Raw genomic sequence first — 27,510 nt, forward strand, 5'->3', positions numbered from 1 at the left:
TTCCTTTTCCTTTTTTTTTATTATAAAGGAGACTAAATACAAAACAATCAAGGAAACTTTATTGTGCAAAATTTTTACAAAAGCAAAGGCACTGCAACTTGTGAAAAAAAAAAGCATTAAGATTATGTTTTGAAATTCTAAAAAAAATATATGAATTGTAAAGGAAATTCACATGATTGTGACATCCGATTGTTTTGGAAATTTAAAATCAGTCATTCCACAGAATTTTACACAACTTAAACACGATTGAACATAACCAATAATCTTAACACAACAACACAGTATTACTTACATGACTGAACAGTGCACACAGAACCCCGCAGACATGAGAATAGTTTTTATACTGGCAAAAAATCTAGTATCTTTAAACATTATACTGCCTTAAAATATACAGTATATAGAATCTATTCCATACAGCAAAAGGAGTAGAATTAACCTCTTCATTTTACTAGTTTATTCTGAAATTCACCCAAACAACCCAATGTATTTCTGAAAATGAATGGTTATGTTTGGTTTACTATGTTGTTACTGGTCCACTGTTGTTTACACTTGCACTTGTTAGTCAGACTTCTTATCTGCTGAGTGTTCCCGATTCTAAAATAAATAAATAAATAATAATCCACAATTGCATGAGGAAAGACAATAGATGATAGACAACAGATATTTATGTTGAGCAGCCCTTACCTGGAGCTCCTGGTGTTCTTTAAGCAGCCGGTCGTACTCTCGGGCAAGACCCTCCATTTGCTTCTTCATCACATCGGCCTCACTGTGGGACTTTGTCAATGCTGAAAAGACAAGAATAGCTGTAAATAATGCACTTACATTGGCTAGTAAAAAGTACAGTCCCTGGACATGATATGAATGATTTTTGTGATGAAAAATTTAACAAAATGCAAAATTACAGCAACCAATGAGGGAGAATAAAAACCTCATTATGACAATTCAAAATGCATTTTTGGAGGTTGGACTAAGGAGTAATTGTGTGTGTGTGTGTGTATATATATATATATATATATATATATATATATATATATATATATATATATATATATATATATATATATATATATATATATATACAAATATATATACACACAAATATATATATATATATATATATATATATATATATATATATATTTTACACTTCCTTCAACTTCTTTTAAGCACACGAATAAATACGCACTTTCATCAGATGCCTTCAATTCTTCTTTGAGTTTCTTCAGTTCTTCACGCAACAAATCCATTCCTTCTTCAGTTGCTTTGTCACCTTTTCCTTCCATTAGAGACTAAGAACAAATAAGAACAAAGTAAAAAACAGTGCTAGTCTTATTACAACTTATTAAAAATAGTACATATAGCGGTTCCTTTTTTTACTGTTGTTTAAGTGCATTGTCTGATCTACCTGCTTTAGCTGTTCATTGTCCTCCTTGTATTTCTTAGCGACCTGATTGGCTCCATCAGCCTGTGCCTGGAGAGCAGCTGTAGTATCAGACATTGATGCCAGTTGGCTTATCATGGTGATCACACGCTTCATCACCCTATAGAAATCAGACTAGTAAGATGGAGGCCGGTTGGAGAGAAGACACAGTGCGTTTTCTACTATCAGTTACTAAGTTGTGAGACAAACAATAATGAGTGAGTCATTGGGATTAAATACTTACAGCCACAGAAAGACAGCAAAGCCAGATATGTACAGGTTCCGCTGTGCTCTGAAGAGCTTCATGTGGAGGTGATCATACATGTTTGGCTGAAGTTTAGCATTTGTGCCCACATCTCTGGCCGAATACTTTTTCACCTCTCGCACTGCATCTATCAAGACCAAAAAAGAAGAAAAACATTAGGGTGCATATAAAAACAAATCAAGTTAGGGGTGGATGATTTCCCAAAAAATGAATGCCATGATTTTCTTGCAACCAGGTCACAATTATGATTTTATCACAGTTCATGTAACCCTGCAGCTTGACATTGCCTTCAAGAGGTAAATAAAGACATCTGATTCTTCTCTGAATGTTCACACGTCAGTGTGATTGGTTAAACCCACTTGTCACTCCCTAGTGCTTGTGTTTACGCATAGAGCTGTCATTAAAATAAAAATATGAGAATCACAATGATTTCACCAAATAGCATAGTCACAGGGATCAGATTATGATTACATTTTTAATTGCTTAGCCCTAAACTCAAGTCATAGAAATGTGTATGCAACAAATAAGCAAACCCACCTAGGAACAGAATAATCAGGATAATAATCATGGTAAGAAAGACTTTATTCCAAAATCTTGACATGAAGCCCCATATTCTCAAATGGAAAATGCTCCTCCACCTGAAGACACAAAAAGCACTTAGATCTATGTAAAATACCATTAACACTAACATAACTATGGCCATACCTCTTTGGTGAGATGAAGGGTATACAGAGGATGAGCAGACTACCCATTTCCACATACAGGAAGATTGCCACAGCAGTCCATTGGAGTGTCATGTTGATAGGATGTCTAAAGAACAGCTTGTAGAATGAGTGATTCAGCTTACACTTAACCAGTACTTTGGGTTGTCCAGACTTGGGTGGAGCACACTGACACTATAGAGCTGTGGACTAGTATACACAGGTGCACCTTGCAAAACTAGATTCTTCACTACACCCAGGTTGAAGAAAAATGTCTAGCAGCATTTGTGACTTATAGGTTTAATTTTAAAGTAAAAGAAAAAAGAAAGAAAGAAAAAGAAAAATAGGCAAAAGTGATCTACCTAGTATGTTAGCATCCATGCCTACTTAGTATTAGTACTTAGCCTACTACTTGTTAGAATGAAACAAAAGCAATGGAACATAATGCAGGAAATGCCCATACAGTATATCAGACATCTGCTCTAAATCTGCGCTATCGTAACTGCCTAGAAGGACAATTTACCGCTTAAATGTTAAAAATACTAATTCAGTTACAGAATTCTGAAATTATTTGACATCTTAACTTACCACTACTTTCAGATACAATTGACAGCAACACGGCTGTTAAGAGGTAAGAAACTTTTACTTCCGCATCTAGCCGTGCGTCAGCCGCGTAAAAGAGCCGCAACTTCCGCCTCATTTTTCAAAATAAGACTAGTTTCTGAGCATGGATTCTGTGCTTGTTGTAGCATGTATAAGTTGCTACTTAACTAGTTTCTCTGAGTACTTATTCTGAAAGTACTTATTTTTGCTTAATATCTGCGGTAAGTAACTTATAACTGATAGGAGTCCAGTCGGGTCCACCACCAGTTTGTCTATATTTGTACTTTGCCACTCCATAAATCTGACCTGCTTGTATGAATGGATAGATACAGCAATAGATAAAATGGATTGAAAGCCATATTGTGGGACATCCCAAGCAAAGCAATAACATATACAAGCAGGAAAATAAAAATAAACAAAAATCAATAAATACAAAGAAATGAACAAGACCCCGTTCATTTCTTTGTATTTATTGATTTTTGTTTATTTTAATTTTTTCTCGGGGTCTTGTTCACGAGTGAGGGAAGGATGGAGCGTGAGATTGACAGGCGGATCGGTGCAGCGTCTGCAGTGATGCGGTCGCTGTATCGGTCCGTTGTGGTGAAGAAGATTTACCGGTCAATCTACGTTCCTACCCTCACCTATGGTCATGAGCTCTGGGTAATGACCGAAAGGACAAGATCGCGGATACAAGCGGCCGAAATGGGTTTCCTCCGCAGAGCGGCTGGGCGCACCCTTAGGGATAGGGTGAGGAGCTCAGTCACACGGGAGGAGCTCGGAGTAGAGCCGCTGCTCCTACACGTTGAGAGGAGCCAGCTGAGGTGGCTCGGGCATCTGCTCAGGATGCCTCCTGGACGCCTCCCTAGGGAGGTGTTCTGGGCATGTCCCACCGGGAGGAGGCCCCGGGAAGGACCCAGGACACGCTGGAGGGACTATGTCTCTCGGCTGGCCTGGGAACGCCTTGGGATCCCACCGGAGGAGCTGGAGGATGTGTCCGGGGTGAGGGAAGTTTGGGAGTCCCTGCTTAGACTGCTGCCCCCGCGACCCGGCTCCGGATAAGCGGAAGAAAATGGATGGATGGACAAAGAAATGACTGTAAAATACATTTATTACACAATTTAAAAAAACAATATTTTTAAAACTCATAATGAATAATACTATGTTGTATAATCCTGCTCGGTTCCATATGTTTTTAGCAGGTAGTCTATGACCCCAGAAGTACTATAAAGCGAGTTGAAGACTTTTCTTTCTGGCTGGGAGGTCACTCTCTCCAGCATGTAGATCAGATGTTGGTGGAAGCAGGTGAATGGCGTACCATGTTCAATAGCAAGATCCACCCAGTCCCATACGCACTGCAAAGGCGTGTCCTCATAACCAGCAAACATGGCAGGGTTTGCAAGCAACCCTCGTGCAGACATCACTCCTACATTTCACGAAATAGACAAAAAGAGAAACATATTGCACTTTTACCATATTGTATCGTTTTTGTGAATTACACATTTACTGTACAATAAATGTGTAATTCAGTTATTTGTCATTATGTACTGTACCATCTACACCAGTGAGCTTATGTGTAGCCTCCACATCCCGTAGGTACTTTATGTCCCCATTAGCAATCACAGGAATGCTGACGCTGTCTTTGATCGTCTTTATGGCATCGTAGTGAACAGGTTGGTGCCGTTCTTGGGCTGTTCGTCCGTGAACTGTTATCCAAGACACACCTGCAGATTCTGCTTTCTGGCACAAATCCACAGTTTTCTTGATATCATTATGAATTCTACAAAAACGTTGGATATGGTAATTAGTGTTCTACAGTTTAACTACATCCTGTGCACAGTTCTTATAAAAAGTTAAATATCTGTTTTGGAAAGCTTACATGTTACAAAAATATGCATTTTAAATGACAACCTCTTTGCGAATACTGAATAAATAGCATGAGTTGTTTCATTAATTTAATGCCATTGTGTACTTTTACCTTATTTTAATGGACACTGAGTAGTTTGGTTTGTCCACTTGATTTCTGACAGTTCGAACCATGTCTTTCACTAGTTCAGGTTGGTTGATAAGGCATGCCCCATAACCAGATGACATGGCCCATCTAAAAAAGATAAATTATACATTTAAACCCATAAGGACACAAATATTGTGGAGAAACAAGTGAAGTTATAATGAAACCATCTTTGGACCTTTGGGGACAGCCACAATTTAGATCAACTCCATCTGAGAATGGGGCTACAACACAAGCTGCATCTGCAAGGGTCTGGGCATCATTTGCAGCAAATTGCACAATCAGTGGTCTATCACCTTTACACAGTGAGGGAGGTCATATTAATATTCCGTCATATTGTCGTTTATAGTCTTCTAAAAAAATGTGCAAATAAAATATAATGGTCATTCACATTGCTCACCTTTACTCGTCGTAAATTCACTGTCTCGAGCCTTCTCAGACCTCATAAAATCAGCAGCAACTATCATCGGAGTGAAACAGATGTCACACTTGTATTTCCTCACTAAAGACCTGAAGGCTAATCTGAGAACACAAGACACTGCGCATAAGAATTTAAAAACAGAAGTAACGACATAATAATAATACTTACTTTGAATATCTGACCATGGGAGCGCATATTTTCACGACATTTCCAGTTTCAAACATTTCCATCACGTTGGTATTTGTGTTAAAAGTTTTCATTTTTGCACAGCTGCTTTGTTGTTAGCCAGTAGTGTGCACTGTGCAGTAGCGAGTTTAGATCCGAGACCTCCAGCGGATTTGCTATTTAATATAGTGCAACTGGGAATAAAATTAATACAATGAATGAATAAAAACAACAAATATATAGTTATGAAAGCAGCATAATAATTAACATGTTTATGCCCGGTTTATCCATGAGTGTTTCTCGTTATTTTAATAGATCCATGGTGTTTTTTAAGTGTTCCTCGAGCAGCGGATGCAACCCTAGTGCGCATGCGCCATAGGCCTTTGACCTTTTACGTCACAATGTTTTCAAATAAACGTTACTCAACAAAAAATTTTACTATTGCACAAACCCAAAAGCCCTGAAAACAAAAGCACTTTGCACAGAATTTGAAATATAAAATGTATGACTTTATTTATTATTTAACTTCTTTTTGGATGGATGGATGGATATTTATTATTTAACTTCTTTTTGCACATGCCCCATGAATGTAATATAAATGCTTAAGCGTCTTGCCTTTCTTGTTCTTTTTTTTTGTCAATATATATATTTGAAATAAAAAATGAAAAAAAAAAAAAAAAAAAAATGTTGTTAATGTTTTTAATGTCACGAGTGACAATAAATATCTTCAACCTTCAGATATATATATACAAGAATATTACAGCACTCAACTAGTTTTGGTGTTGCATAAATTCTATTTAACATTTTAAATTTCCAATTGCCACCAACAGGCTTGGATCTAATAGTTGGTCACCTCACCTACGTAAGAATAATTCAATTTGTGTTATCTTTAATATTTTGCCATCCTAAATAAAATAAATAAATATAATAATAATGATAATATTAATAATAATAATCACAGGCTTAATGGTGGACTAACGTAGCCAATTTCTGTTGATTGGACTATGCCTGTGCCTCAAAAATCATATTACCAAAAATGTTACAGCAATTTTCAATATATACCTCCAGGGGGCGCCATAACATAAAGCAGCAAAAACTGCCTCATCTACTTTGTGAGTTAAGGACCTATAGACCTTTTATAGCCTAGCCAAATCAAGGTTGCACAAATGATGACTTAGGATAGAATTATTACTTTATTTAAAAACGTAAAATTTGGTAATGTGAATAAAAACATCTAAAATTGAAGATGACAATAAATATTATTCAGCATTCCATTCACACAAGATAAAAACATGTCAAATTGACTGTTCATGTTAAAAAAAACATTAGAGCTACTGTTCATTTGTACATTCTACATTAAGCTTACACTTTAATAGAAAGGTGTTGACTTTAATCAAAAACCTTGCTTAAATAAAGAAAAAACAAACCTGTGTACACATGAAAGTTGTGCAGAAGTCATATCACCCGGTGAACAAATACAACACGTGAAACACATGTTATATGTGGACAAAATAACCAAGTGACACCTCAAGTGAAACTGTCTTTACCTGGGCCCAACTAAATGAGACCATATAAATTGAATTACTCTAAGGATATTTGAATAGGATCTATCAAAGTGTAAAAACACAGCAGGTCTATGTGTATGTGTGTATGTGTGTATACATATATAGCAGTGGTTTCTTGTACTCAACCCATCACCTCTTCACTGTGTGGGCTTCCTGCCTGTGGCCCGACGCCTCAAGCTCCACACTAGAGATGAAATGCCTGACCAGACGGTGGCAGTCGTAGTTCAGCTCAGTGGAATACATTACACTGGTCCTCTTGGGATAGATGATCGCGGTGCTGCTGAATTGGTGAGGCCGGTGTCGTGGCTCAAACTCCAGCTGTGTCTTGTAATGGCGCCAGGTACTGTGAGGCATGGCCACAATGGTCTGTCGACAGTGCTCCAGCTCCTGACCCCAGGGCCGCAGGGTCACGTTCTGGATGAAGTGACGGTCTGAGTCATAACTCACACATGAGGTGTATCTGAACATAAGAACATTGGTTTGTCTACATCAATAGCACATCAGGCATTCTTATTATAGCTTTTCCAACCAACCTCATCTCTTTTGCAGGCAGTGGACTGAGAGATACACCTTCTCCATATGACAATGGCTGAAGTTGTGGTAATGAACGGGTAGGCAAGGATGGAGCCTAAAACAGTTTAATTAGTAGGCCAAATTGTTTCAGTAAGTGAAAAGCAGACATAGATGCATCATACAGCATGACCGAGCCAATTTATTATTAACCTATTGAAATGAATAAGTTGAAATGAGTCACACGGTAAATTATGGAGTTAAACTGGGCCATGAGGCTTTTTAGGTAAACAAACATGTTTAGCACTGACTATACTGTAGCACGTGTGATCTTATACTCTTCTATATCCAGTCTGAGTGAGTTACCAGAGAAGCTTTTCCCTCCTCCTTGTCTGCAGGTACAGGTAGCCAGCCGCTGGGACTAGGACTGGGCGGTAAACCTGAATCCGGACTGTCGAGTCCCCCGTCTGCTTTGTAACAGCTCATATCCAGTGGATCTGCTCCAGAAACATTTGGCAAGTTCAATCTGCCGACCATCTCTGGTAGGCTACAACGTTGCTCAATGCCAACAAGGTTTCAAAACAGGCACTTCAAGTTTCTTGGTGATGTTGTCTTCAATGTCTTGGGCAGCTTGCACTAACTCCCTGTTACCAGCTCAAATAGTGTCCAGTGTGATCGCTGAATGAGATCAACAGCAGCAGTCCTCTGTCACACAAGACTCCTGTCAGTGGACACCGTGACGTGAACAGAGACGTGTAGCTCAGACGTGAGGAAACGCTACTACCCGCGGCTGCTCTTCAAACTCATTTTCCCTCAAAGAGGCCCTCGGAGCCACAAACTTGGAATAGGACCGCCTTTCAAGCCTGAAACTCAACCCTGATTGGAGGGACAATGGAGTAGCAAGGGACTGTTGAAACCGCATGGGCTTGCAGGTTTCCCACTGCATGTAGAAAAAATAATTCTTGCCTGTTTGTCTTTACAAATTTACATTTACAAATTAAAGTTTATGTTTAATTCTTGTTACAACCCAGTAACCATGCTTATGGCGACTGTAAACAAAGGAAATCAATTAATAACCTTTAATTAGAGAATGCATTTATTTGAGTTAAAACAAGCAAAAAACAACTAAAGCATTACTACTTTAATAATTTAAACATATTAAATAGATTGTTCATAAATTTCCTTCAATAATGAACCCAGCAACTATATTGGTAATAGGTTATGAGAAGGCAAAATAAATTTTTAGAATTTAGAGAAGACACTAACATGAAAACACTAAACCACATGCCAATATAGTTTAAGAAAGAGAGAAAGATGCATTATTAGATAATCATTTCAGTTTTTCAAACTTGAAATAAAACCTGAAAATTACATGCTTACCACCACCAAACTCATTAAAGGCAGAAATCCTGTAATCTTGTCAGACTTTCTGAAACTGCTCAGATTAGCAAAATCTGATTGTGTTCCAGTAAGAGCAGGCACACTGTTGCAACACTGTTGCAAAGTTCAGGCCTTAGTGTTGAAAAACTGAAGGTGGGATATGTAATACAGAATGTAATACAGAATGTAGCAACAACAGTGACAGTAATGGGTATTTTTCTTCGATCAGAAGTTTAGTTATAGCGCCAAACAATGTCCCTTTTTATCTTTTACAGAGCATGGAAAATAATAGTATTTGGGGTGAACACTTGAATTACAGCTGCAGTGTGTGGTCACAGTCTTTTCTTGATGAGTTTCTCCAGTCGGCGGATGCGAGAAGACTCTTGCTCTGGGGTGGGGGTGCTGAAGGACAGTGAGGGCCCTGTGTCTGCCCCTGAAGGAGGTGTGGGGAGTCTCTGTCTGAACAGCTCCAGCATACTGCTCTGCTCACTACGCTTCAAACCCTACACACAAACACATGAGCAATAAAAGTGACACCTGCTTGTGAAGTCAGACTAGGACGCTGTAATGCCACCAAACAAGGCAAAAACATGAGAATGGACTCAAGAAAAGGACAGACCTTCATGTCCAAGATCTTCTGGAATGTTTCGGGGTTCCCATCAGCCAACAGCTTGATGTAGTTATCCACAAACACCACTGGGGGTTCATGTGGTGCCATCACCACCTGGAAAACACAGAAATTACTAAGTACAAAGTTAAGAGCACATTTTACCTTTGTTTATGTCTATGATTTGATATAATATAATATGGATTCAGATGGTTCCACAGTCAAAATGTGCAAATTATGCAAACACACAATTTATTGGCGCATTATGAGTACCAGAAGACCGAGATTATTGTGTATTACTTTGAATTGCCTTTTAATTTTACATGGGAGTTAGGGTTAAGATATTTGCAGTTGGCAGTTTATGAACATATGCCTGTATTTAAGGGCTGTCATCCTTAAGGTGTTTAGTCAAGAAGGATTTATGGGACAACAACAGAAAGGAGAATGCAAGCAAAATGTGGGGAGAGACTTTTTTTTTTTTTTTTTTTTTACTTTTGAAGATGTACTGGTAGTTCTCTGTATACATAATTGTTTTTGTGTAAGATTCTAATCATTTTGAGAGCTTTACCAGTGCCACAACACAGCCCCTGGGTATGTCTTTAGTAAACCAAGAATTTCTTTAGTCGACTACACACAATATTCAAAATACAGATTACCGTAATCAGTACTTAAGCTCAATATGTCAAGTCAAATTTCAACATTATCCTGTGGTAAATACTTTGGTGTTGATGTGAACTTTCTGATTCAACAACAGAAACACATGGATGGAAAACGGGGAACCTAAAAACCTCCTTGCTGCCTCTACAGACAAACACATGGCTGACAGACCTCCACCGCCCAAGGAATACCATCTCTTTAAATGTTTCCCTATCCTTTCTGTTTTAAAAAGATAATCAAAGATCACAAACATGTTGAATATTGTCCTTTGTCCTGGTTGACATAAAAGTGGGCACCGTGTGAGGCAGCATAGGAAGCAGGCATGGGAAGTGTGGATTGTGTGGAATTCTTTGCTTTCTTACAGGCCTGCTGACTGAGTGATTTACTTAGCAACTGTCCTGGAGCTGAGCCAAGGAAAAGGCCTTTGGGGACCTTGTAAAAGGCAAAGGGGCGAGCAGGACTTTAAGAATGAAAAGGGAAATGGGAAAAGGAGAGGGGAAAACGTGCCAGAATGGGGAGGGGCAGTTAGGCTGAACAAGGGTAGATACAGGGAACAAGATAACAGGATGGATACAGACTAAACTATTGTGGGATAAAAAGATGTCACAGATATCATGCATTTAACAGAAAGATGTGGGTTAAACCCTAAAGCAATATATGTTCCTGTTCCTGTAATGAGCACTCTACTTTATAAGTGGCAGATGAATGGAAATACTTATAGGTCAGCGGTTTTATCCCAGAAGAAAAGCTAAAAAGGAAAATTAAATGTATTAAAAAAACATTAGGCCACAAACACTGGCTGTCTTTGTGCTGCAGTTTTTAGTAACTTTGTTTTGCAGTTTTAAGTCACAGCTCTGGAGGAGTGTCAGATCCCACTGGCTGTTTCAAAGACCAATGTTTCCTGTCTGTCAAACAACAGACAGGAAACATTCAGGGGAGAAGGAAGCACTCTGGGAAATCAAGGGACATGCAAACATGCACTGTGTGGTTCTGTTTACACATTTCTTTACTCCCCAGAGTAAGAAGAGTTGATTAGGACGGGAGAGATAGCTGCCACATACCAACCACTGTTGGCCAGAGGTTATTCTGGACTAAGAGTGGTTTTAATCCTGTGCCTTTAACATTTAATCTGCTCATAACGTGATCTAACTCACTTGGATATTTGTTTGGGGGGGGGGGGTGTACAAGGATATAGTCAAAGCCCTCCCCCTTGGCTCAGAGTCAACCCCATACTGTGTAAATAAATGCTTGTGTGTGCCACATTAACTTGCACTAATTAAACCAATGAACACAGGCTCCGTTTGTTCCATTCACTCCCTATCTCATGCAAGCTAGTTTTGTTTATGGAAACATCCTCATAAAGTGCTACTGAGAAGTGAGAAGGGTTAAAGAGACAATTAAAGATTTCTTCAGACCAGAATAAACCATGTGGAGAAAATCTGCTCGACTCAAGAAATTTAACTCTGGCTCGCCAGTCTGACCACAAACATAATACAGAGATCATTCTTCTCACTATTGTTTCATATTAGACCTGAAGCTCAATGCTTGGAAAAAACAGTAGGTAGAAGGTTGTGCCAAGATATTTTTGGTCATGTATTAGACAAGCAGCATGGTTATCGTTTAAAGAACTTTTAACATCACTTGTGTTAAATGGCAATGGAGAAATAAAGGGAGCCCCTTCAAACACATACCAACATTTTGTAGTATCTGTAGTTTGAAGCCTTAAAAGGCACCAGACTGGGGTTGTGGTTGTAAAAGCAGCCAGCAAAGTACCCACACAAGTTAAATGTAATAAAAAAAACTCAAGTATTCCATAAAGTTAGAGTGACTGTGATAATATGTTTAGGTTAAAGTAAATCTACCTTCCAGTAGGAAAACTTTTCTTTGAGAACCAAGTTTACATTTTTTCCAGAATCTATTGTGCTCAAGTGCTCCAAGTATCAACAGACCTGATGCAGCCCTTCTTTGTCCTTTCTGTACTGCTCACCTTAAGGATCATCTCGGCTCTTGTCATTCCTTTCACCACTATCTTTGTGTAACTGGCAGGGGCCTTACGGAGCACCTGTGACCCTATGGAAGGAAGATCTAACAGCACCGTCTTCAATGAGTGGGTGTCCAGAAGGAGCTTAAATGCACAGAACAAAACATTTAACAACAAAAAGTGATCATCATTTGCTGATGTTATTTACAATTGTAAAAGTGAATAAATAAACTGGTTACCTGTTCAGCTCCGACCATGCTGATAGGCTTACATCTAAAGAGGTGATTGATGAATTTGGGAATGAAAGAGCTAATGGAGAAATGTATTAATCATCATTACAATAGCAAATACCATATTAAACTGTTTGTGTGAGTTCTTACTTGGTAAATTTGATGCAGAATTGAGTGAAATACTTGCGAGTGGACGCAAGGTTGTCTCTGATGATGGGCACATTCTGTTTAATGTGCATGATGATGGACGTTACATAAGGGCTCTGGTCTCCTACATGCTCCACACTTTGCCATGGCATCTACAAAGATATAATTTTTAGCAATTTTATGTATTTTTAAGCCATAGTAAAAAAAAAAATAAAAAAAATACAAGAACACATGAATCCTCTTACTTTGCTCATAGCAGTGAGTGCAGGGTCGCATGCAGCATCAAGATCTTGGACCAGTAGTTGAATACTGTTTGAGATGACACTAACAAGACAACAAATGCTTTAGGCTGTACAAAGATTATAGTCTCAGTGTTCAGCTAATAGCATGCTAACTTACGTGCTAAATGTGTCCATTTCCCCAGTCAAATTAATCCTCTCCACAAGGGGTTTGTCTACCTTCTCCTTGAGTTTCTCCTCTAGCTAAAACATAAATTGCAATAGTTATGAATGCACATTATTATTTCTAAAATTCCCCAACTTTGCAAAAAACAAAACAACACAGGTCAAACAAGACATGTCATTTGTGGTGCTTGCCTGTTGTGTTGTGGCCAAGCAGTACTCTGCTGTACTAAGGATGCTACAAATTAGACAGAGCTCATCTACAGTGAATTTTGCCGTCTCTGACCCTTCCTTCTCTTTCAGCAGACTGGTGATAGTCAGACCCCCACTGTTGCTATTGGACCTGTAGACAGACAACAGAAGATATCAAAAACAACTTACAATGCCATCAAATAACAAGGAAAGCAAAAACTAATTTGAAAAGATGCTGTGACTGTGGACCAAGCAATAACAAATGAATGTCATAACAAAGACCTTGTGGCTTTTCCAGGGCCCCCCAAAAATTTACCAAACACAAAACTGGAGAATGGAATCATAGCGGTGGATACATTGAAGTGTGTGTGAAAAATGTTTGCGTAAGGCTTTGATTATGGTATAGATTTCTGAGTAAAAGCATGTGTGTAATCATAATTAAGCCCTGTACAAAAGGCCAAACATCATAAAAGTGGGTGCTTGAACACTGTGTATTTGGGTTTTCTTATTGGTCTCCACCACAGCATAACCAAAGCCAGACAGTGCATACCATGCCCCTCAAAAGAGGACATAAGATAGTGGGTGAAGTTGTACTTGTCATTTTAATGTATTGTATTATTTTAATCACATGGACATATAGTACCTATACATGGTATCAGAGATAGCTGTCTTTACGGTGTCTGTGCGTAAACTTACTTAGGCAGGTTGCCTGACAAAATTTTCCAAGCATATTCTCTTAAATATTTTTGAAAGATGGTTGTTAAGGCGATCATAGGCTCCCCGGTGCTGAGCTGGGAGCACTGAACCATGCATTTCTTGTAATAGACAAAGAGGTCAGCACAGCTGGGCAACACTGCTCCACCTTCCTCTGTCCCCGCTTTGGGTGGGCCCTGTGCTCGGAAGTCAGCTACAAAACGGTCGATAAGTTCACCCAGATTCCTGTATGAACACACACACGGGCTTATTTAGTGCATTGTTCAGATGCCTGAATAAACAAACTAAAGATGCACTGAAATATTAAGTACAATGTAAAGTAAGATGACAAGCTGAAAAGTAGTAGTTATAAAGTAGTAGTATCACTGCTAAGGCTGCACTGGGTGGATGTACAGAGCTGCAGTTTGTGTGGCTCAATTCTAATAGAGTTGAAACAAGCAGGCCACTGTTCTCACTGTTATGTCCCACTGCTTTGGCCCCGGCCCCTGCTCTTTGGACTTTACAATACTCCTGTAGATGAATGGTGGGTCAGTGGTTTCTTTGGGCAGACAAACAGGATGGCTTGAAGACAAAATCGAGAGGAAAACGTTGTACATAAGCTTTGCAGTTATTCATCCTATGTTTTATTTAGTGTGTGTTATCATGCTAGGTAAAAGTGGGACAGGAAAGAGCCAAGAACAAGGTAAAAGTAGTCACGCAAAGGGAAATGTGATTTGTGTGACACACAGAAGCAAAGCTAGAGATCAAACACAAGACTCATGCCAAACCCACAGTTTATCCATTGGTCAAATGGTCAAATGTTGTAATATTAGTAACTGACTAAACAAGAGAAAGTGGATTAAAGTGATGATCATAGACAGATATTTTCCAGGTTACATAACTTCTGTTGTGTTGAGTAGTGGTTGCTTACTTGTCTTGAGACTCTATGTAGACATAGAGGTGAGGCTCAAAGCACTTGGACACAATGCCATGGAAAGGATTGTCTGGTGCTTTAGGCTTCCTGGGCTGAAAGGTGAGGAAAATGTAATGTCCTCCAATCTTGTACCTTAATTAATGATGCAGTTTAAGAAACTTGCTCACCCTAGAAAGATCATCATCCTTCTCTCCGCCCACATCTTCACCAGGCTCATCTTCTAGGAAAGGGTTAGTGGGGTCAAGAGGGCTCTCTGGTCTTTTCTGCTGTAAAACAATTTAAGGTTGTTTTCAATTGTGTGCTAGCAAAACTTTAGCATATGCGACCTTGCTACAAATTTAATACACAACTATATTTAGATTTAAATTCTCAGGTTGAACAATATGCTAAGCATGTAGTAAACCTTGTTCTGCCGAAAAAGGCTAAAGCAATGGCTTTTGTAGATTTTGTTCCCAGAGAATATATTGTGGTAAATGAACGAACTATGCTGTCATTATCTAATTATAAAACATTTTATTGATAAGAAGAGAAAGGCTGATATGTTGTTTTGGGATAAGAGCAGTGGTATTCTACCCTGCTTTGCTTGGCAGTCTGAAAAAACTGTTCTAAAGCCGTGTACTTGCCAGAAATATGTACATGTGAACACTAGAGATGTGTGTTTGTGAGAGTCTGGTGCAATACCACAGTGGTCCCCAACCTTTTTATCACCGCGGACCGGCCAACGCTTGAAAATTTTACCGTGGACCGGGGGGGGCTAATGCTAATGATTACACATGATACACATTTGACCCACAATTAAGTTAATAGCAGAATAAACCACGTTTACCGATCAGGAACAGCATCCAGTCCATCAAAACATAAGGTCCCTCTACTCCTCAGTCCACCATGAGATCTTCACTCGATTCCACGAACCGCTCCGGGTCCGAGATGCCTCTAGTTTAACTTGTACAAACATCCACATTGTCCTCGGTCGCGTACTTCCTTTGTTTTGTCCGTTTCGTCATGTTTAAAACGCAAAACTGCTGCGTAAAATTACGCAATACGCGCGCATAATTTTACGCGCGGATCTTTATATCCAGTCTTGTGTTTTTACGCGGAGAAGTGACGGAACAGATTTCACTTTCCTGCAGCAGATTGGACATGGAGGCTCTAACTTCCTTTGTGGACATAATTTCTTGACTGGATTATATTCTCTGGACCTTTACGGAACGAATGAGACCAACTTTGTGTGAATATGTTGATGTTTGACAGAACCAGAGCGCTCAATGGTAAGTGAAGTCCAGATTCACATTTCTGACTTCTCTGTAAAAACGGCTTTCCTGTCAGCACTGTGGTGATTCGAGGTGTAAATGGTTTACATATTCAGAAAGATGAATGCCGTAGCTTTCATTTGATGTGTCGATTGTTTGTGTGGGTGACGCAGAACTACACGTACATTGCTGTAAAGTTGTAACGTGGGCGGGCCGTCGGAACGCTAAGTGGTTAAGTTGTCGGCGCTCAAGTGACGGAAATGTAACCGAGAGAATCCGGTCATTTTTCAAAATAAACGATTGTTCAGACTCAGATAATAAATACAACAGAAATAATTAATTATTTCTTGGACGGCCCGCGGCCCAGTACCAACTGATCCACGGACCGGTACCGGTCCGCGGCCCGGTGGTTGGGGACCACTGCAATAGCACATTGCATAGTAGACACTTTGTCAACATGTCTTACCCCAGGTGTAGTATCAGTCAATGTGCATCCTGTGAAGCGTTTGGCCAGCAGACCCTCAAAGTTTGTAGTCCTCTGAATGGCAAAAAGCAGTAGTTTCACTTCAATTTCCTTTGCTCGAGTTCTCATAACTTTGGCCAGCTCCACTCTAGAAATAGGTCATTAGTTAATTGGGGCTTCTGAATGACCTTCATACAAACAATTTTTTGTTTACCGCGTGATATGGCAAAACTCTACAGCTATACGTTCAGTCATACACCACTCTTCAGGAAACATACGACCATATTTTTCTTCATAATCTACAAGCTGCCGCTTGATCCAAGCATAACGCCGATCAATCTTGTCGAGCCAGGCAACCTGAGCAACAAGGCAGTTGGCATAGGATTATACACATAGTAACACAATGACTTCCACAGTACAGGTTACATCAAGTATATATTTTGTAGCCATGGTAGAACTTACATCTTGGTTTTCCTGAAAAAGAACTAGGTACTCAGATAGGTGCTGTCGGATGAACTTTTTAATGATTTCCTGTTTGATGCGTGGGTCTAAAACATTAGCCACCAGACAGGCATCCCGGAGGACATTACTGGGTCCTCCTGGTCTCTGTTAGAATGTGTGGTTACAAGAAGAAACATAGCATTAAGTGCATAGTTAAGTACAGTTTGCCAACATGAAACACATGCAGCTCTCCATTACCTTGGAGCCTTGGGAGGGAAATGCTTCCTCAAAATCAGCCAGTATCTGTGTTCCCAGTTCACTTTGTGCTGCTTTTACTCTAGAAAAAGTAGGGCAATATTCATTTTTCTGTCAAATGTTTTCTTGGATACTTAACTCTTTGCATTCTCTCATATGCGTTTTGAGTTCATTAAATTAACAAATATCTCCATACCAAGTAAGACTAAATTCTAACTGAATTTGTTTTTCTGAATGTTTTAAGGGTCCTGTATTACACTAAAGGGATTCTTGTGAGCTTTAAGCCATGTTATAATGCTACCTACCTATGTTACCTACTCAGAACATATCCTGAGTTCTGTTTTGTTTCATTCACACATGTTTGAGTAATCATGATTTATTAGTATGTCTACATTTCCAAAGCTCAAAATGCTCTGTTCTACTTTATGATGTCATGTAGTGGTAAATTTTCAAATTAATAGCTACTTTTTAACGTTTGTTCAGTAGAGACTGGCATTTCAAGGGCTGAAATCATGATTCTAGTGAAGGTGTAAGAAGTTTAAAAACACAGTGGAGTACTTCCTGTATTCCCACATGACATCACAAGGTGGAACAGAGCGTTTTCTGTTTGAGAGAAGAAACCAACCTAAATATGCAGGATTTTTGTAATAAATGTCTAAATGAAAAAACACAATTCCGGGTATGTTTGAGATGAGGAAACAACATATAACAAAGATAAGAACGTGATATGGGCCCTTTAAATGTGTAGGTGTATATGTAAATACCCGATGTACTGCATAACGCTTGACAAACACTCACCATTTTCACATCCCAACTAATGAATGGTTAAATTTTTCAGCTACTGCGAAAATGTAACTCGGTGATTCTAAATTGATTCTAAAATATAGTATTTTTCAGATACACTTACCTTTCTGACAGCTGTCTGATCTGTGGAATTCCCATGTATTTTTGGAAATGTTCGAGCACATTCACCACTCCCTGTAGCAGATTGGCCACCTCTCCATACTGCCTCTTTCTGGTCATTGCTCTGAAAAACAAAAACACCATAAGTTAGTTACATTTCTAAGACAGTTGAAGATTCTTTTCTTATGTTGCTATCAAGTGTAAGTAATCTGGAAGCACTGTGTATCACTTCAGACAAGCTGTACCATATTTTCCGCACTATAAGGCGCACCTAAAAGCCTTTCATTTTCTCAAAAACCCACAGTGCGCCTTATATATGGATCAATATTGGTCAATTATGACACCCGTATTCAGGAGGCGTTGCCGAAGTAATAGTGGTAATAAATCCCTTTAAGGACTGAGCGCGTCTTGGCCACGCTGCGTTTAACACGCGCGTCCACCATTGACTTTACATGTGAACGCGACGCACCTGACGCACCGGTGTGAACGTACCTTAACACAAGATACTACAGTAGTTTATATTCTATGCGCCTTATAATGCGGTGCGCCCTATATATGAAATTTGTTTTAAAATAGGCCATTCATTGAAGGTGCGCCTTATATTCCGATGCGTCTTATAGTGCAGAAAATACGGTACGCATTAATTCACAAAATGAAAAATAAAATAGCCGTAACCAAAACAGAAATACCCCAACAGCAGAGGCTCCTGGATAATATTCAAAGTATACATTCCAATATCTACAGAATATGCTCATGTGCCCTTCCTTAAGCAGAAATGTACCCACTCTAAAGAGTCCACGCCCCCTGCCAACATGTGCAGGTGATTGAGCGTGGTGATGGATGTGGTGAGGTGCCGCTTGGCATGGTCCAGCTGCTTAATGTCTCTTGTTATCTCTTTGACCTGAGCAGGAAGGAGAAAAATCAGAGGAGACAAGACAATGGAGGGAAACACACACCCAATAATTAAGAGCAATCAATACTGGAAAAAAAAAATTACAGGAGCTTGTACCGTAGAACTACTGCAGACAGCATATAATAGCACATAATAAGTCACATGTGTGTATATACCATTTGTTCAGACTTCTCTGCCTTGTCTTTGATGTCTTTGATTTTGCCAAAAAGCTGCTGAATGGCTATCTGTGCCTCCTCCAATGCCTGTGCAAGAGCAAGAGACAGACAAACATAACTTAATATATAGTTACTAACATAAACTTAAGAAGCCATGGTATATTTTAAAACAACAATGCTGTAAACTGTAATCAAAGGATCAAAAATGCAGTTTAGAAGTGCAAGCTGAACTGAACAAAGCTAAACCACATTCATTGCCTCACACTACTGCTTAATAGATGGTGATTAGCGAAACATTTTCTTTGAAGAGGAAAAATACCCCAAATGTCATTGACAGCAGGATGGGAGTGGCAAATGCAACCCAAGATTCCAGTTTTGCTAATGTCACTGGTACATTGAGCACAGCAGGTCACTGAGGGCTGCGTTCAAATGCTCATTTCCTGTACTTGGCCTTGAAGGAAAGCTTAGAAGGACGCCTCTAAGCCCAAGATCTTATCTGTTTTCACACAGACCTTAAGCACACATACCAGTTCTTTTTATACTCACTTTGATGATATAATATTAAAATTACAGAGCAGCGGTTGTAAAACTCTTAACACCATGTACCACCAGCTCTAAAATAAGGGCTAAACAAGGTCATAAATAGGACTACACAACTGCTATACTAGTTCTAAACAAGGACTAACCCAAAGAGGGACAAAATTTGGATTAAAATATACTTAATATTTGAACTTCATAGGAATACACACACCACATGAATGAGCTTGTGCACCAAAGTTTGAAAGCCACTCAACAAGAGGTTCTCTTGTCAGACTCAAATGGTAACAAATGCCAGATATCTGGTTTCTATTGATATCTGATTTCTTTGGATATGTCCTTGGTATCATACTTGTTCATTGGGCCATAAAACCCTTGTGTCAACTCATGTTTCAAAATGGGATCTGAAAAACTTTACTGTTGTATTGTTCTGCCACCGTTTTCTGTAACACCTCTCCATCTTTCCATCTGCAGGAAGAATTTTCCCTTACAAAAGTTGGCATAGATCTGTGAGGCTGGAAAAACAAACTGAAATGATTGTGTACTGTGTAACTCTATTAGTCAGGGGGGGATTGGGAATGTTTTTGCATGCTACCAAACAGTAGCAGACCAGGTCCGGCACAGTGAGAGGAACACACCTAACTGTGTCAAATTGTCAGAACACACACACATTTCTTCATAAGCACAATGTTCCGTTTGAAGCACCATTTTTTTGACAGTGAAGGAAAACGGACAAAACCAACATGCCAACATTTTCCCTATCATAAAACCACAAAATGAAAAATACATGAAATCCAAGAAATCCTATTATTTGTGTACAGGAATCCATTTCCCAGACATGTTTTCCGTAAAGAGCTGCAGTTTAAGCATGGTCTGGAACTGAGTCATCCTGTCCTTTTCCATGGATGCCGTATGGAGAGGGAAAAGACCGCACTTGGGAAAGGAACATGCTTGTCTGAGTTGGGGGCAATTATTGGAAGCAGTCTCTACTATAAAACTCTGAATAATACAACATGTGGCAAAGTTCTCAATGAAGAGGAATTTAGGTCACCTGTCTGCCATCCTGGCCGACATTGGTTTGTCCTCTGACCACTGTCCTGATGTTGTCGTCCAAGCGTCTGCAAAAAGTAACACAAAAAGTATAAGGCTAAAAAAACATTATAACAAAGAATAATTAGGCAAATAAAGTAATAATAATATAAACTAATATATGTATACAAACCTAATTTTGAGGCGTATCTTGTTGACAACATCATCAATGTTAGCTAAAGACTGAACAAATAAAAACAGAAGTAATATTATATCAAAACTGTACAAGTAGCAATAAACCTGCAACTATACAACGTTGTAAACCCAGTTCTCCAAATGAAGTCAAATTATTATTTTTTTGGCTTTCAATATAAATTTTCTGAACATAAACAATACATATTTCCATTTAGCTAACACACCCACGTCACTTTTCTTTCCCCAAAGTCTGAACTCGGCTCCAAACCACATGCTTTTACTGACGGATGATTGGCTGTAATCACTTGATTAAAAAGACCCAAGCAGATAACAGACAAAAAGAAATCGGAATTAATCACACAGCCCCAGTTGAAGCTACACTATACAAAGTATAGCCTTATACTGACCCCTTGTGGCGATAACAAATCTATACATTTCTGATTTCAATCACTCATTCTTTTATTTTTTAAAAGACAGTCCCAAGTGTTAATTCAAGTATCTTAAAGTTTGGGACAAAGTGTTTCACTGACCACTGCCTAAAATATTTGACAAAGATATTTCTTTACAACATAGACTGCTTATCTTAGAAAGAGTAAATTACAGCTTATTTTAAGAAACCTTGAAGGGCTGTACCTGCTCCGTGGGGAACAGTGTATTGATGTATTCCACTGCATTGAAGTCTGCTCTATCCAGTGGGTCCTGGCTGGGAAAAACCTAACACAGAGACAATGACTTGTAATAACATTCAAGGATTCTAAAAAATGCACTAGCACTACATTGTCCTAACGAAATTCAGAATGCATTTTAAAATCAAGCAATATAAAGGCAAAGTAACGCTATAATAAAAAGCTGTTTGATATCATGTCTACCCAACAATTCGCGGTATGGTAGCATCATGGCTAACAGCTTATACAATTAAAACGCGACAGTGGCGAAAAAAAAACAACATTTACATAATCAGTGACTTGTAAATACCTGCTCGATCGCAAGTTGCACTTCAGGCGTAAGGTGCAAAATAGCTTCTAAATCTTCAGCTAATTCAAATTCTTCCTCCTCCATCATTACTGTCAACAAAACCGAAAACCACTTCCTGGCGAGATGGTTTACGGCGTGCGTGATGACGTCAAAGGGAGGCTCTTCAAAGTCGTAGGAATTTTTAAATTTAATAACGCAAACAACTCATGCAGTATGTATATTTTCCAACACCATGCCCACCACGAATCATAGCACAGACCACAAATAAAATATTCTGCACGATGACGTACATCTTTGATCCCTGATAGGGAGCTCAAGGAGTTCAGCAAGGAACACTAGCGCCATCTGCTGTTGCAAAATATTAACAGGCAGATTACCTATAATGATAATAAATGTGCATTTTGAATCAACGGTATAAATGCGAGATGTGTGCTATGTTAGGAAACAATTGCAGGACTACTTTTGCTATTGTTATTTTGTGTTTCGTATAACTTGATATTTCAGTACAAACTCTTGGTGAGTAAGTTTCCTGCTGCAGCAACAACATACATCATAGACGACAATAAAGAAAATGTTGTGTTGACTATATTGCCAACATGGCTTTAAACATGGCTTTATCAGTATACTACTGCAAAGACTGCTTCCTGGCAAAACTGTACCTCACTTAAAAAGTAGGCCTACTATTTTAAAAACCTGTAATAAAGGGACTCTAATGTGATGCACAAGTGTTAAAAAGGCTCAAGTGGAGGTTAATGAAAGAACTTGAATTAATGGAGTCTTAAGGGGCAAAGAAAGTGATACAATCAGGCAAAACAAGCACTTCACGTACGTACTAGCACTCCATGTACGTACTACCTGCAAGATGATAATAGCTCTGAGCTTTCTCTATTGAACTCTGGTATTTTTAGAAAATATTGATAAGAGCAGATGAGGCAGAGAATATTATCCCGGCCTACTTACAGTATCTGCTTAGTATCGGTCTGGATGTCAAGCAACAGTACTATTTCAATTCCACTCGAGGATATAGCCACAAAAACACAAGTATTGAATAAAACAACAACAAAAACAAACAAACAATTACATAATTTATGTGGACATTTGTGAGAGGTAGGATGTATATACAGCAGCTATGATTAAGGGCAAACACTAACAAACTTACCCATAAGACCAATGAACAAAGCACCCATTTCATGAACCCTTCCCACAGCAAAGTGACAACATCATAGAAGAAAAAAGTTGTGCTTTTAGGTAAAAAAAAAAAAAAAGTAAAATGTATAAAGTATTCTTTTGTATCTGACATCATCTGAAATCATTTTAATCTATTTTACCAAACCTCTCTGACTGCTTTAAAAGGCTCGGAGCATGCGGCTCCTCTGACAGCACAATCCATTCCCAGGCTCAATAGACCTTTGGGGGATTTCATAGAAAACAGGAGATGCCTCACTGACAGGATCCAAACATTTTCTCTGACCACTTCAACATGATGGCCATGCAGGTTGGTAAAAACAGAAAAACAAGATGAAACAGCCAAAATGGAGGTGCAGAAGGGGAAACAGACCAGGCACAGATCCAAAGCTGGCACCACTACAGGTACATCCACTGTTCCTCAAGCAACAGCCAATCCACTGTCAGATTGTATTTTACGCCTGTTGTGAGCTCCCAAAAACTTGTTATACATATATGAAAGAAGAATAATAAAATACTGCATTCCATTAAATACACATGATACCTTGGTGTACCATCCATCCATCCATTTTCTTCCGCTTATCTGGGGCCAGGTCACGGGGGCAGCAGTCTAAGCAGGGACTGCCAGACTTCCCTCACCCCAGACACGTCCTCCAGCTCCTCCGGTGGGACCCCAAGGCGTTCCCAGACCAGCTGAGAGACATAGTCCCTCCAGCATGTCCTGGGTCTTCCCCGGGGCCTCCTCCCACCTTGGTGTACCAGACAATGTAAATAAGTGTGTAAATACGGTGTTAATGAAAAGCATAAGTTATATTGGTCAGTGGTGGATGAAGTACTCAATTTTGTTACTTAAGTAAAAGTACAGATACAGAGGTAAAAAGTTAAAAGTATAAAGTATAACATGAAAAAATTGACTTAAGTAAAAGTATTTAAGGAAAGATCTACTTTAAGAGTACATTTAAAAAATATACTTTAAGAAAAAAGTAAAAAGTATTTCACACATGTTCTTAAGTTAAATGAATGAATGAATGAATAATTTATTATTGTGTCTTGCATACAAAGAATGCCGAGCCCAAATGGGCTTATAAGACACCATTAACAAAAATACAATAGTCCAATAGTCCAGACGTGTATACAACAAACAAAAACAAAAACAAAACAAAACAACAATAAACTCATTTAAACAAACTCATTTGCCGCTTCTTCCAGGCTTTACATAAAAATAAAACCAACTTATAAACATTAGAATTAAACAACCATTTCATTTTGCTGTCATCATCACACCAGAACATTTCAGGACATTGAGTGAACATTTCATCAAATAAAGGATTTCTAAATTCATTGTAAAATGGACAATGCAACAGAAAATGAGCTTCACTTTCTACTTCGCCCAACTCACATAAACCACAAAGTCTTTCTTCTTCAGGGGTTTGAGAGAATCTCCCAGTTTCTAAAGCCAGAGGAAGGATCCCTGTATGTAACTGTGCCATCAATGATCTTTGCTTCCTACTCAAATTTGCTCTGACATAGAACTCAGCCTTAAACGTATCTTTTAATTGAATGTATGTTCGCAACTTGGGTTTAGCCAAGATCCCATTCAGCCACTGCTCTTCATAATTAGACATCAGTTTTGTTCTTATTTTGTTTACGCTACATGACAAAGTTAAATGTAGTTATACTGATCAAAAATAATTTGTATTTTGGTCAACAGTAACAATACAAATCAATTTCTTAATTTTTCTCATGAATTTTGTGTATTTATTTGTAAGCAGATGCTTGAACTCAAAAACTTTAGTCGGGATGTTACCACAGACCTCTAAACATATAAAAACATATAAAAAGTACTCTTTAACTTTTCAGTCCAGTTGAAAAATGTATTGAAGTAGAAGTACAGATACCTGCTATTAAATGTAGTAAAGTAAAAGTAATTATAAAAGTAAGCATCCGCTGTAAAACTTACTTGAGTAAAGTACAGATACTTACAAATTCTACTTAAGTACAGTACTTTACTACTTGTACTTCATTACCTTCCACCACTGAGATTGGTTGACACACATTCTCCAAGTTGTCACCGGGAGTTGAACATGCAGCTTTATAGCGCCACGAAACCTTACACCTTGCACTGAATACTCCCAACTCAAATTGTTCACTGGCTAGTGGAATGTATGCTTGTGATCACACCTCGTTTACAAACGAAATGCTAAAACTGTGTTCTCTCATCATTATATTTATGCAGAGTTGTATTTTGGTTGATTCATGCATGTCCTGGCTTGAGACACAACCTATAATGATAATAATAATAAAAATAAATAAATACAATAATAATAATAATAATAATAATAATAATAATAATAATAATAATAATAATAATAATAATAATAATAATAATAATAATAATAATAACAATAACAATAATAGCAATACTACTACTAATCAGGCTCTTGGTTATATGGAGTTAAAAAAGTCAATTTTTCAACAATAAAAACACTTAAATGAAAATCTGCAGTTTGCTATCATCACATTCCCCTTTGAAGTGGTTTCTCACTTCTGCAATTTTAAAAATAAAATCAATGGCCATGTTTCTTTGTCAGAATTAGGAGTTTTTTTTGTGTGTTCTGTGCTGTTTGCCCCCCTCTCTTCTGTGTTTGAGCCTAGAGCTGGGCGGAGACTCTGGCACCACCTCCGCACACCTGCTTCTGATCAAGCAGTCAAGCCTTCACCTGTGAGTACAAAAGGACTGAGGATCGAACACTCAGGGCCAGATTGTCTTGTCATCTTCTGGTTTTTCTTCATGTCCAGATCGTCTTGTCATGTGCTGGTTTATTTGTTTGTTTGTGTATCCACTGTGATCCCGCTCCCTGGAACCACTCTGCACCAGGTCACCATGTCTGGTATGAACACCCCAGCCTCTGACCCTGTGACCCACGACCTGCTCCAAGACTGCCAACTTTCTGCTCTACCTTCATTCACATTCCTGTATCTGCAAATAAACTTTGTTCTAACTGTTTCCCCGAGTCTGTATGTTTGCTCCGTTCTTGATGTTGTAGATCAATATTGCAATTTACTATGTACAAAATGTAAAATTATTATGCACACTATTTGAAATGATTAAGTACTGGAGAAAAGCCTATCTTCTTTAAGCTTCACCTCCAGCCTGACCTCGTGATACACTCCTTGCGTGCGTTGTGTGCATGTCTTCTGACGTGCACATATATGTCCATCGTGTCCATGTGAAAGAACTTGAGCAGGAGGGCGTGTGTTGGGCAGATGGTGTGTTTAATAACCTCGCTCTTTGCATGGCTGCCTGTGGGGCTGGCATGCCAAAGACGGGGGAGCGACCTTGTTTTCCATGGCCACACACAGCGACCTGTTACCACCGGGAGTGTGTGTATGTTGTGTGTGTGTTGCATCACCTTATTAAAAGTCAAAGATGAAAAAAACATCTTCACTTTCACATGTGAGCAGAGGCTGGCTTTGGAGTAGTCCACCATATGGCAGACAGATTTATTTATTTATATAAGATTCTATTTTCAGTTCCATTGCATATATTCTTGGGCTTATAACTCAGGAACTGTGCTTTTGTGCATTTTATTTACATCTACAACTACCACCATTCACACACACACACCCCCACACACACACACACCCCTTCACGTATTCCTCATGGATGAAGTGCCCAATGACACAGGATGACATTCTAACTTTTCTGGGTCTGCTACCTGCTCATTTCCTTGCAGATCTTCATACTTTACCAGCAACGTTCCACAGTCCAGCATTAAACTTTTATCCAGTTATTCAGTCACATGCGCCTCTAATGTGGTTTTAGTTCTTTTAGCCTGCACTATGCACTGTCGTCATGAGTCACTGCCAAAGAATATTTACCTGTTTGTACCAATAAAGTAACGGTGAACCCTTTATATTCCTCAAAAATACATTGAAAAGCATGCATTCTTACTGTGTGTGGGGGTCACTGCTCCATAGATCAGACCTCTAACGTGGCCTGATGGCATCACCTACTTGTCTCCAAGGAGCTACATATGTTCAATGTAAAACAGTGCAACATTCTAGGCAAAGAAATAGCATCTCCATGGTGACAAGAAGGTGGAGGAGACATTACATAGTGCACTATTAAAGACGGGAGAACTATACCTAACGCATCACCCGTGCATGATGGATTTAGTATAGAAAAAATATGTCTCAGTTGCTTTTATTTGGTCTATTCCACTGTAAGAGTATATTTTATTTGAGATATTGTTCAGCATAGTAAATTAGACCACAGTAATGTTCCAATTTCAATGGGTTCTTCAGTCTTATTTTGGGTGTCTGTCA

At 38.8% G+C, this 27,510-nt stretch overlaps 3 protein-coding genes across 5 annotated transcripts; all 3 read right to left on the reverse strand.

Annotated features, from left to right (window-relative positions):
• Window positions 1-506: 506 nt before the first annotated feature.
• On the reverse strand, window positions 507-5,933 carry LOC117379805 (tRNA-dihydrouridine(20a/20b) synthase [NAD(P)+]-like). 2 transcript variants are annotated; one of them, XM_033976524.2, is made up of 13 exons: window positions 5,587-5,927; window positions 5,398-5,519; window positions 5,176-5,293; window positions 4,965-5,087; window positions 4,535-4,766; window positions 4,231-4,238; window positions 2,391-2,495; window positions 2,223-2,323; window positions 1,665-1,812; window positions 1,406-1,541; window positions 1,187-1,289; window positions 685-785; window positions 507-594 (listed from the first exon to the last, which is right to left on the reverse strand). In XM_033976524.2, exons 1-13 carry the CDS (start codon window positions 5,676-5,678, stop codon window positions 559-561), a joined length of 1,425 nt encoding a protein of 474 aa, XP_033832415.1. In that variant the 5' UTR covers window positions 5,679-5,927; the 3' UTR covers window positions 507-558. The 2 variants fall into 2 exon arrangements, with proteins under 2 accessions (XP_033832415.1, XP_033832414.1); XM_033976523.2 differs by lacking the exons at window positions 507-594; window positions 685-785; window positions 1,187-1,289; ... (2 more) ...; window positions 2,223-2,323; window positions 2,391-2,495 and having other exon boundaries at window positions 4,131-4,412; window positions 4,540-4,766; window positions 5,587-5,933.
• Window positions 5,934-6,758: 825 nt separating this feature from the next.
• Window positions 6,759-8,483, reverse strand: rflnb (refilin B). The gene is made up of 3 exons (XM_033976525.2): window positions 8,025-8,483; window positions 7,682-7,776; window positions 6,759-7,608 (listed from the first exon to the last, which is right to left on the reverse strand). Exons 1-3 carry the CDS (start codon window positions 8,193-8,195, stop codon window positions 7,278-7,280), a joined length of 597 nt encoding a protein of 198 aa, XP_033832416.1. The 5' UTR covers window positions 8,196-8,483; the 3' UTR covers window positions 6,759-7,277.
• Window positions 8,484-9,297: 814 nt separating this feature from the next.
• On the reverse strand, window positions 9,298-22,116 carry vps53 (VPS53 subunit of GARP complex). 2 transcript variants are annotated; one of them, XM_033976522.2, is made up of 22 exons: window positions 21,997-22,116; window positions 21,655-21,735; window positions 21,020-21,069; window positions 20,849-20,915; window positions 19,261-19,347; window positions 18,978-19,093; window positions 18,197-18,316; window positions 17,293-17,371; window positions 17,056-17,199; window positions 16,808-16,950; window positions 16,597-16,741; window positions 15,048-15,143; window positions 14,878-14,972; window positions 13,950-14,192; window positions 13,257-13,404; window positions 13,060-13,142; window positions 12,906-12,984; window positions 12,664-12,812; window positions 12,523-12,592; window positions 12,290-12,427; window positions 9,658-9,762; window positions 9,298-9,541 (listed from the first exon to the last, which is right to left on the reverse strand). In XM_033976522.2, exons 1-22 carry the CDS (start codon window positions 22,081-22,083, stop codon window positions 9,371-9,373), a joined length of 2,496 nt encoding a protein of 831 aa, XP_033832413.1. In that variant the 5' UTR covers window positions 22,084-22,116; the 3' UTR covers window positions 9,298-9,370. The 2 variants fall into 2 exon arrangements, with proteins under 2 accessions (XP_033832413.1, XP_033832412.1); XM_033976521.2 differs by having other exon boundaries at window positions 15,048-15,146.
• Window positions 22,117-27,510: the final 5,394 nt, after the last annotated feature.

This window comes from Periophthalmus magnuspinnatus, chromosome 13 (genome assembly GCF_009829125.3).
Source record: "Periophthalmus magnuspinnatus isolate fPerMag1 chromosome 13, fPerMag1.2.pri, whole genome shotgun sequence".
NCBI classification, from domain to species: domain Eukaryota; kingdom Metazoa; phylum Chordata; class Actinopteri; order Gobiiformes; family Gobiidae; genus Periophthalmus; species Periophthalmus magnuspinnatus.